This window comes from Pangasianodon hypophthalmus, chromosome 28, assembly GCF_027358585.1.
Source record: "Pangasianodon hypophthalmus isolate fPanHyp1 chromosome 28, fPanHyp1.pri, whole genome shotgun sequence".
NCBI lineage: Eukaryota > Metazoa > Chordata > Actinopteri > Siluriformes > Pangasiidae > Pangasianodon > Pangasianodon hypophthalmus.
The window spans coordinates 6,751,997-6,763,724 of NC_069737.1; the positions used below are offsets into that span (position 1 = coordinate 6,751,997).

At 40.2% G+C, this 11,728-nt stretch overlaps 1 protein-coding gene across 2 annotated transcripts in view; it reads left to right on the forward strand.

Moving 5' to 3' along the window:
- Nucleotides 1–8,573, forward strand: part of lrba (LPS responsive beige-like anchor protein) — a 202,997-nt gene extending 194,424 nt beyond the window's left edge. For both annotated transcript variants that reach the window (XM_053231068.1, XM_053231069.1), the window contains 2 exons: nt 5,646–5,797; nt 6,124–8,573. In XM_053231068.1, the coding sequence (XP_053087043.1) occupies nt 5,646–5,797; nt 6,124–6,214 (243 nt within the window). In that variant the 3' untranslated portion in view covers nt 6,215–8,573. The remainder of the gene's footprint in view (nt 1–5,645; nt 5,798–6,123) is intronic.
- The last annotated feature ends 3,155 nt before the right edge of the window (nt 8,574–11,728 follow it).

Sequence of the window (11,728 nt, forward strand, 5' to 3'; positions counted from 1 at the left end):
TACATACCATGCTAGCATTCTTAGCACAATGACAACCAAGTTGATGAATGGATAGATGGATTGATGGATAGCTCAATGGATGGACACATGGATGGATGAATAAACAGATAAAACTGGTAAAATATCACAGACATAACTAAGACAACATAAGAAGTTCACCTGAACTTTTTCTGAACTGCCTGTGCGTTTTAATGTAGTAAGGGCTCTGTGCATGTTGATAGCGAGTTGACGGGTGTATTGATGGGCAGATGGACCGAAGGATGGAGATATGAATGGATGAGTATGGTTGATCAAAACATCCCTAGTTTTAACACAGTAACAATTTAATTAATAACCGATGGATGGATGGATGGATGGCTGGATGGATGGACAGACAGATGAATAGATTGGTGGACGGATGGATAGAGAAGGAGATGGATGGAAAATCTCTGTGATAACTTAGCACAATGACAAACATTCCACAATGGCTAGATGGGTGGACAGATGGATAAAAGGAAGGACAGATGAATGGATGGGAGGATGGACAGATGAATGGATAGACAATTCTGTGGATGGATGGATGGATGGATGGATGGATGGATGGATGGATGGAAAAAAAAGGTGGATGGATGGGCAAACCAGTGGATGGACAGATGGATGGTTGCATAAAAAAGATGTGTGGACTGATGGATGGAAAAATCACCAGTGATAACACACCATGCTATCATTCTTGGCAGATGGGTGGATGGATGGATGATCAGATGGATGGATTGATGGCCAGTCTGTTGAAGAATTTACTGGTTAGATCACCAGTCATTAGATCTAAGTTAGATCCATTGGCAGGAATCTGGATATTCCGAGTACCTAGATCACAATTTGAGTCTATTTAATTTAATAGAAATAATAAACAGTACAGAGCTCTTCAACACCCTTAGCTCCACTTTAGAGTGGCCACAATTCACCTGATTACAATAATTTACTCTAAATATTATGTAAATTACCAGAAGGAGTGCAGTGTACAGTAGTAGCTCTGTTGCCAACTTCCTGACGTGAGTGATGTTCTGCAGTGAGTCCACAGTGAATAAAAAGACTCCTGCGTCTTTGTGGTAGTATATTATCGATGTTTCCTGAGGGACTCTTTACAGTGTAACACAACCTACACCAGCAGAGGAAGAGCAGATGAAGGGAATAAATCTGTCTCTCTCTCTGGTCCTGGCGCTGCTGGACTCCGACGCCAGAGTGCCATCGAGAGAGTTGAGCTAAAGTGGATATGATTGGCCAAGACGGTGTGAGCCGGTTTAGCTTAACACACACTCAGACGGTCCACAGGGGGCGTTAGTGAACGTAGCACATCCATCCCGCCTCTGATCCACTCACTAAAAAGAGCGCCTAGTCACTAGTCAGAGGCTCTGTCCCAAACTCTGGAGTTGGTAGTGTACTTAAGAGAACATTGGCCATTCTAAGGGCTTTGTCCCAAATGCTACAGTGAATGGATGTTTTACATTCTTGTTAAATATCGTCTTTTTCAAGGCTCCACTTATGTTAGAAATCTTTAACTGATGCATAGATAGTGGTTTTGCGGTAACATCAGCAGTTTAATGGGCCCCATCCCAAATGGGGTGACACACTCTGTTACACACGCAGCAGTAACTAGGTCATGTGGCAGGTGTGCACCATTTTTTTTAGGTGTTTTCTGCCTTTTTAGATGCAGGAAATGTCATTCGAGTTAAATGTTGTGTATATTTTTAGCTTCTAGAGATTTGTGTTTGTGGGTGTTGTTTTGTGGAGAGAAAGGGGATTAAATCATGTAAAGAGGAGTACTAACGCTGAACAGCTGCTACTGAAAAGCAAATTGAAATACAAAGTGATTTATCCACACATTGATGTTTTTACCATCATCAGAGAGCCTAACGTTCACATTATACTACAAGCAAACAGTAAACAAGCAAAGACCTTTATTGCCTCATCACATTTGATATATTACATACATCACGTTGCATTGCAGTGCTACAAAAGCACAAATGCTAAAGAAACAGGTGATTTCTTTACGTTATTAGGAAGTAAGTGAAAAAAGGTGGTTTTCTGAATGTGTTGAAGTGCTGAGTTATTACAATTAAATATAAAATAACAGTTTCCTTTACCAAAAAGATGCTTTTATTTATTTTTGCACTCAAGCTAAAAAAAAAAAAAAAAAAAAAAAAGCTTTCAGCTTCCAGTTTATCATCGTGCATATTGCGTGTTTTTATCTCACACTCGCCTCAAAATACGTCCTTTGCCTCAGTAATGGTATTTATACTTAACAGAATAAATCCATATTAAATAAATAAATGAACAAACACACAAACAAACAAATATATAAATGAACTACTACATTCTCATACAACCCTGCCTTTAAATTTTAGGCCACTCCTCCTATGTGCTCAGCAAATTTGTCCCTTTGTCTATTTTTATAGATAGCAGTGTCACAGTGTCAGGACATCTGTCTGAGATACTGATCAGCTCGAGAGTAATGGCTTAGGCATTCAGTTTACATGATGCTAAACTGGTGCCTATAAGCTTCCATTACATATACATTATATTCCATTATATACACTGGTGAAGTAGTTGAGTGGTGTCGTCTGCATCACCTGAGACTGCTCCGCTCACACACACAGCATTACTGAGTACCTGTTAGCGAAGAATCTACAACACAGGAAAACACAACAACACCTTCTTAAAAACTGTTTTAACAATCACACACAAGTCTATTAATCATCTCTGTAACCATAGAAACAGAGTTATTGTATGTAAAAATGTATACAATAATAACACAACACTAAACTGAATACAGAATACAGGAGCTGAAAAAGAAGAAAAGATAGACATTATATTGCTTGCAATGCATTATGGGATTAGGAGTTTGTGTAGTAAGACACCTTGTGTAGCAGCAGTGCTCGTGGACTCACTGGAAAGCTGTAGATGTGTGTACGTCGGCACAAGCTCTGCGCTCTGATTGAGACAGCTGCTTCGGCTGCTTCGGAGATGTGCGTTAATCACGCTCAGCATCCCGATGATGATCAGCAGCATCACACACAACAATGCCAAACACATGGCCGACATGCAACTCTGATACCTCACCGTACATGGGACAGGACACCGGACACGTCTCTGCTCTGACACACCTGACATAAAAACACACACCGGCAACGTGTCAGGGCTCAAACTGAGGCTTCATTATTCCCTTCTTCATTATAGAGGCTTCATTTGTCTCTCTGTCCAGTATGGCTGCATGTTAGCCTATCCGTATATCTGTTTTATATCTGTCTAATTGTCTGTACTCTCATTTGTCTTTCTATCTATCTGTCTCTCTGTCTGTCCATCTATGTCTGTCATTCCAGTTATCTAATATTTGCAGTCTGGCTATCTATATATATATATCTGTCCACCTGTCTGTCCTTCTGTATGTTGGTACATCTATCTATTTATCTGACTGTCAGTATGTATATCTGTCTGTGTATCTTTACTCATCTCTGTCCATCTGTCTTTCTATCTTTTTCTGTATAACTGTCTGTCTATGTCCATCGATTTGTCTGCCTTTCTATTTATCTAATATGTTTGCAGTCTGTCTATCTGTCTATTTACAGTCCCCTCCAAAAATATTGGAATGGCAAGTTCAATACTTTTGTATATGCTATACACTGAAGACATTTGGCTTTGAGATCAAAAGATGAATGAGATGATAGATCAGAATTTCAGCATCCATTTCCTGATATTTACATCTAGATGAGTTAAACAACTTAGAACACGCCACCTTTTGTTTGAACATACCGATTTCTCAAGTCATCAAAAATGTTGGAACACGTGATTGACAGATGTTTCTTGTTGCCCAGGTGTACCCTGTTAGATTGACTGTTTAGGCAGTTAATAGCTATGAACAGCTACTCTTGGCTAAGGCCCTAGGTTTCACCTGTGAAGAATGCATTTGTGGTTAAAAAAGGATGTGTGAACTATAAAGAAAAACACAAAAACAACAGTCACATTGCCAACAATTTCTACATGGCAGGAGTGAAGCTATCACAATCCACCGTTCAAGAAGACTTCAAGAGCAGAAATATAGAAGGCACAACACAGGATGCAAACCACTCATCAGGAGTAAGAATCAGAAGGCCAGATTGTAATTCACAAAGAAATACAGAGATGAGCCACAAAAGTTCTGGAACCAAGATTAACCTCTACCAAAGTGATGGAAAGGCCAAAATGTGGAGAAAGAATTGATATGCGCATGATCCAAAACATATGAGCTCATTGGTCAGGCAGGGTGGAGGTAGTGTCATGGCTTGGGCCTGCAGGGCTGCTTCTGGAACGGGTTCACTAATCTTTATTGATTATGGAACTCATGATGGTAGCAGCAAAATGAATTCAGAAGTCTACAGAAACATTCTGTCTGCCAATTTACAGAGAAATGCATCCAATCTAATAAGGAGGAACTTAATCATGCAGCAAGACAATGACCCAAAACACACTGCCAACACAACAGAGGACTTCATCAGGGGAAAAAAGGGGGAAGGTTTTAGACTGACCAAGTCAATCACCAGATCTTAACCCAACTGAGCATCATTTCACCTCCTGAAGAGGAGACTGACGGGAGAAACCCCCCAAAACAAACAACTGAAAGAAAGTGCAGTACAAGCCAGGAGAAGCATCCCAAAAGAAGAATGCTACAGTTTGGTGATGTCAGTGGGTCTCCGGCATGATGCAGTTATTGCAAGCAAGACATATGCAACCAAATACTAAGTGTTATTTGCTTTAAGACTATCTGTTCCAATAATTTTGTTCACCTTAAAATTGGCTGCCACAAAAGGTGCCATGTTCTAAGTTGTTTAACACATCTAGGTGTAAATATCGGGAAATGAAAGCTGAAATACTGATCTATCATCCCATATTTATCTTTTGATCTCAAACCCAAATGTCTTCCATGTATAGCAAAATAAAAGAATTGGCCTTGCCTTTCCAATACTTTCAAACTGTATATAGGTCTCTCTATCTTTCTGTCTGTCTGTCAGTAGGTCTTTATATATCTCTAGGTCTGTCTGTCACATCCTTGTCTAACATTGGACTGAGATGGACTGAATAAATTTTCAGCCCATCTGCATGTACTTACCGTTGTTTGAATGTCCCACGCTGCTGGACGGCTGTGTCAGACTAAGATTGATATACATTCCTTCATCCAGTCCATAATCCTGCCTTGGTACATACAGGTTCTCATACACCATCATCTGCATTTAGGAACAAGGATGAGTTTAATGACAAGGATGAAGATGGTGTATTGTGTGGTTTGCCTGTGTGGCTGCTCTGTGACTACATGTAGTGTGCGTAATGTTAGGCCGGTCATGTGACATTCATAAACCGTATGTAGTCTCACAGACCACCCTACACTGTCCTTATTACAAGATGTACACACATATTTCCTAAACGTCCTATATCAGTGTCCCACATTGAGTGTTTTACTCACACGGTGTGTATGTTGCTGTGGTGGTTGGTGTTTGATAGTGTTAGTGTTACCAATCCTCTTAAACCATTTCCTGTTTTGCTATGACTCACCCCCCACCCCCCACCCCCCACCCCGGCCTCCTCTCTTTCTCTCTCTCTCTCTCTCTCTCTCTCTCTCTTTGGGAGTGTGTGTTTAGGCTATGTTATTGAGTCGGGATGGTCAGTACCTGCTGTGTGGAGGAGAGAGGGGGGTTCTCACTGTGTGGCAGATCCATGATCTCAAACAGCTCTTCACTTATCCAGGCTGCGATGCTGCCATTCGCTCTATGGCCATGACCTCCGACCAAAGGTATATGTATACACACACACCCATCCCTACACACACACACACACACACACACATATCCCTACACAAACCCCTACACACACACACTTCCCTATAAACAGCGCAAAGGTACCAATTAATGATGATAAATACCCATCAATACCAATTAATACAGTTCAGTATCCATAAATACTGATTAAAACCAATCACTACTAATCATTAATCATTAATGCTGAACAATACTGATCAATCTCAATCAATAATGACTAATATCCATCAACTCAACACTGATTAATACCTTATTAATTCTCTCTCTCTCTCTCTCTCTCTCTCTCTCTCTCTCTCTGTAGATGTATCATCACCGGCATGGCGTCTGGCAGCATCGTTCTCTTCTACAACGACTTCAACAGATGGCACCATGAGTACCGAACCCGGTACTGATGCCTGTTACCACAGTCACACACTGTGACCATGACGACCCCGGTGACCGTGGCAACAGCCCAGTCGAACCCTGAACACTGAATGTAATCAGAATAGCGTAGTTATTTTTAATAAAGAGTGTTGCTAAGTTTTGTAGATCTTCTAGATTTTTCTGATTAAATATGAAAAAATCTATTTTTAGCTCTATTTTCACCTCGACGCTAATGTGAACGAATATAGTAAATATTAGGTATGTGCCGATACTTAACGTTAATATTGCTGTAATTTTGTCAAGGCTCAACATTATCACGATATTGTTCTGTTAATAAAACTGTCTGCCATGTTGTAAGACATCTGTCCCTATACTGCCTTCCGAATGGGACACGCTTATCTCTGTGCTACGCAAAGCATCTGTGATAACACTGCAAACTGCACAACAAATATCGTGACATATCCTATCATAACTGATTATCGGCACATCCCTAATGGAGTCCCTTTATGTGTGTGCTTCTGGGTGATTGGGATTTTTTTTTTGTCTTTAATGCTGTGACTGTTATCTTCAGCAAACTCTAATTCTGATTAAAGGGGGAATTAAGCTACTGCGCAAAACTCAAACTGTCCACTGCAGAGTAACGAGTCAGCTGCCTAAATTCAAGATAGTATCGGCAATCACTCACAGATTATCACTGATGTCGCCATACGCTCGCACTAGTAAGGAACAAAGTGACAGGTGACCATTTTTCCTTTAGGTTCTCTCAATTCTATGCAAATGAGGTATGAGTGGTAAAGCATGAAGCCTAGCACGTAGTGTGTAAATCAAACAACCAATTTTTTAGTTTAGTGTCATTAGTGTGTTATTTAAGTTTGCCTTTAACTAGTTAGCTTTAGATGTGAGACATAGCTACTACCGGACCATTTGTCACTTGCTAGTGTGACTGTAGTTATTTTATCTAAAGTAATCGTACCTTAATGCAACGTTAAGATCATAAAATTTTGCTGTTTGAACACGACAGCATGGATGATGTGATTACAAATCACCATTTACACACAAACCAACTGTTTAATTGAAACTGATATACCAATTGAAGAGGAGGGGCCAAGCTGATTTTTTTCAAATGAATTTAAGTTCAGTTTAATCAGCCAATTACAAACTTCATCATATGACTTCATATTTTGGTGTAAAATGTCAAATTTAAGTATACTGTAATAGTTAGCCTACATTTAGCCATCTCGCTAGTCTCCTTTTTCAGCAGGATAGCTAGCGCTAAAGCAATAACGTTAAAATATACATTGTGTGATCAAAACCAGCGTTTTAGGCTAATTACGTCGAGCACAAGAAGCGCAAAGCGACGTTATGATCAGTCTGTGAATGGCAGATCAAACTTAACTTAGGCACTCATTGTCCCAGAAAGACCTTGTGACTAGCTGGGTGACTAACTGTTAAACTCGCGAAGTGAATTTGTGAGTTACAATTCGCAAGCGTCGCTTTAAGGTCAACAGTGAAATTACAAATCATAAAATTACGTTTTGCATTCATGTACGATTATTTCAGAGATGATCCTGACTCTATAGCTATGCGATTTTCCGTTGAGAGCGGTGTCCGTGATGATCTGTGCTCTCCTTTTGTTTAATAAAGGGCTGTAATTTGAACATTAGCAGAAAATTAGTAGTGGTGATAGTCTTTAGTTTGTGTTTGCGAGTGTGTGGAGGGGGTGATACAAGTGAATTGCAAGATATATTATTATTATTATCATCATCATCATCATCTTTGTATCAATTTTTCTTAAACATATTTCATATCTGTCAGTCTACCAGACCTGTCCTGGGGTGTCTTACTGTAGCTGCATACCTACCTGAACAGGAAGTGATGTCATCAATAAAATCTCTTGAAACTTAATTAGTTTAGTAACACTTGGACTGTGAAAGAAAGCTGACATGATGTTCACTGCGTGAAGTGTGCACTTGCTGAAATATGAACCCTAAAATGAAACACTGGAGTGTGGTGACTAGGCACGTGCCGATAAATTTTTATCACAGTTCAAGATACTTTCACAGGACTCTTTTCTTATTCCATTCTATCTAAAGTAAGAACCCTTAAAAGACTGCTATCTTTGCGCTGCCTTCTGATTGGGACACAGCCTAAACATGCTGTCTACTTAGGCAGCCTCCTCCCACATAGAGTCCACCGGGGAGTGGTGATATTTCAGTGTCCCCAGTATCGGCACATGCCTAGCGGTGACGACAATGACGCCTGCTCACTGTTTCTTCATTGTGTCCTTCATGTATGTTTTTTGTTAAGTTTTGTTTCCATGACAATCAGAGTGGAAATGTGTGTGATGAAATTTAAATAATAAAACAGAGTTTTATAAGCGAATTCAAATCAAGTGGTTCTCTTTTCAAACACATGTACCATCACACATCCAGTGTTCCTACTAGAACATATGCCATTTTAAGACACCGTCCTAAACACGAAAATTCATGCCTAGGCAACAACGTCCGACTTTTCCAAGGCTCCGTCCTAAATTCTAAAACGAATAACTAGTGTTCTTACTAGACAGTCGGCCATTTTAAGGCTCCGCCCCAAACAAAAGAACACGGTGTCGATTCTAACAAAACGTCATGCTTGTGGCTGTGTTCCAGTGTTCATACAGTCATGCGTTACCCATAATGCACTGTGGATAAATTAGCTTAGCTCACCCATCACACTTATTGAAGTGATTTAAATATGGCCGGTGGTTTCATTGCATCACTATTCGCAACTCAGAGTGCAAATAGACTCAATGGTACATTTTCTGTATCTTTAATTAGAAGCTTAGAGGATGTTTTGTACCTTTCCAACACATTTAACATTCATGATGAAATGTTACGTTCCACTCATGGTACCTGATTATGCCAGTCTCTTGCTGGCTGACAGAAAAAAAACAGTTGGCGTGGCTGTTAAACATTTCATAAAAGTTATAATATTTAGTGTTTAAACTCACCATCATTATCTCTCCATCTTCATGATGAATCCTGATTTGAACAGAATCTTAACGTCCTGTCTCCATGCTCGAGGATGCTCCTGATGGCAGCTGGGAGCGGAAATAAGAGCTGGGCGCTAACAGACACTGCGCTAGAACAACACTGGTTTTATTCAGATTACCTACACAAACAGTCAAACCCATTTTAGGTAAGGGGCTACAGTACACTTAGTCCAACATGTATCATCTACAAAACACATACACACACATAACGTTTTATTTCTCTCTGTTTCCCGTTTAAACAGTGGCCATGAAAAGTGCACATGTTCATGTTCATGCGCAAATGCTACTAAAAGCTCATTCTTTATAATGTTAGCTAGTTGATTTAAAATGAAGTGAAATAAAGATACTTTCAAGGTTTGAAAACAATTATTGCATCAGATTCCATCAGAGCGGAATGACTCCCTTTCCTTACTGCCATCTAATGAAGTTCCTTTGTGCTAAAAAAGATAAGTCAGAGTTTGGGATTTAAAGAAGAAATAAAGTGGTGAAGATGAGAACTTCATCAGCTGCTGAAGATTAAGATGATTTAGCCATTTATACGATTCTGAGTCTTTCTTTGTTTCATGATCAAACCTGGTATGTGCTGCATGAGAGGCAGTGACATTAACCACCGCACCACTGTTACTTATTGGACTGTTTGTCTTAATAAACAACTCAACAGTGCACATGAAAGCGACTGCAATGAAATGTGATTAATGAAGCCATTTATTAAACAAATGCGCATTAGATAACATCCACCTGTGTGGTGTAGTGGTTAGCATTGTGGTTCCTGTAGGTGGAGGTTGTTTGGTACAGGCCCTGGTGTAGTATTCTGGATATAGTCACTCTTAACTACTGCAAATTAACTAACTATTACTGCTAATGAAGTTAGATAGTTACACTGGTGGCCTCCTGTTACTGAGAGAAACTACAGGGACGTACAGAACCTCTACTATTAAGAGCTGAAAGAAAACAACCATCTCTTCCCTGAACATTTCATTGCAGTCGCTTTCATGTGCACTGTTGAGTTGTTTATTAAGACAAACAGTCCAGTAAGTAACAGTGGCGCAGTGGTTAATGTCACTGCCTCTCATGCAGCACATACCAGGTTTGATTCTATGCTTTTAGCATTACCTTTTGTTAAGGATTAAGTAAACAAAAGTGAAAAGTTCTTTAAAAGAGTTAACGTGTATGAGATCCTGTGGCTCAATTGGGTGAGCTTTACCTCAGGCTTGAGAGGTTGCTGGTTCGAACCCCAGCCAGGTCTCTGGGATTTGGAGCCATGTAAAGCGGTGGGTGTGAAAGGTTCAGGGCTAAATGAGCGTGGAAGGTGCAGGATGGCTGAAGGGCGTGACCTGAGATGGGGGGCAATATCCGGGCGGCTGCCCCCCAGAGTCCAGGAAGAAGAACAGAGAGGGTTATGGAGCTTGATGAAAGAGTGTTAACTTAGTTTTGCATATATAGGAATTTCTGCTAAAAACCTATCAGAGAGACTCCTTTTTTTTAGAGGGTCAACATGCACCACTTTCTCTCCAGCTGTTCCTCTACACACCCACCTCAAGCCGGATTTGAACCAGCAACCTTTGCACTCAGACACAAGCGTTTTAACCACACCACCACCACATCCCACAAACAGAGTGGTGTTACAGGGTCTTTGACTTTTAAAATGACAACCACAAACCTTTAAAAAAGTGTGTATGTCTGTACGTACACTATAAGGACAAAAGTGTGTGGACACCTGACAATTAACACCCATATGTTGGTCTTCCCTAAACTGTTGCCACGAAGTTGGAAGCACACAATTATATAGAATGTCTTTGTATGCTGTAGCATTACAATTTTACCTTCACTGGAACTAAGAGGCCCAAATATGTTCCAATGTCCCTGTGCACAAACTGAGCTCCATGAAGACATGGCTTGCCAAGGCTGGTGTGGAGGAACTCGAGTGGCCTGCACAGAGCCCTCACTTCAACCCCTCTGAACACCTGTGGGATGAATTGCAATGCTGACTGTGCCCCAGGCCTCCTCGCCTGACGTCAGTGCCTAATCTCACTAATGCTCTTGTGGCTGAATGGATAAATCCCTCTAGCCATTCTCCAAACTCTACTGGAAAGCCTTCCCAGAAGAGTGGAGGTTATTACAACAGCAGAGGGCGACTAAATCTGAAATGGGATGTTCAAAAAGCAAATACGAATGTGATGATCAGGTGTCCGCAAACTTTTAGCCATATTTTATGTGTGATTTTTTTTTTTTTTTGTGTGTGTGTGTGTGTTTTTTTAAAACATGGTCTTGGTTGTTACAGGGCTTGTTTTTGCTGAAGAATTTAATAAAGATCGAGTGGACCAATGGATTCTTTTGTTACTCTTATAATATAGCTTCACCTCCAGTTTTTTCATTCACCCCTGTTGCTGTGAAACCCATACATTAGTTCTTTTGGAAAGAGAATTTTTGGCTTGTTAATGAACAATTCCCTAACGTTAGCATATTTTATCAGTTGCTAGTAGACCAAAGTTTATTGTCTGTTTTAAACTAG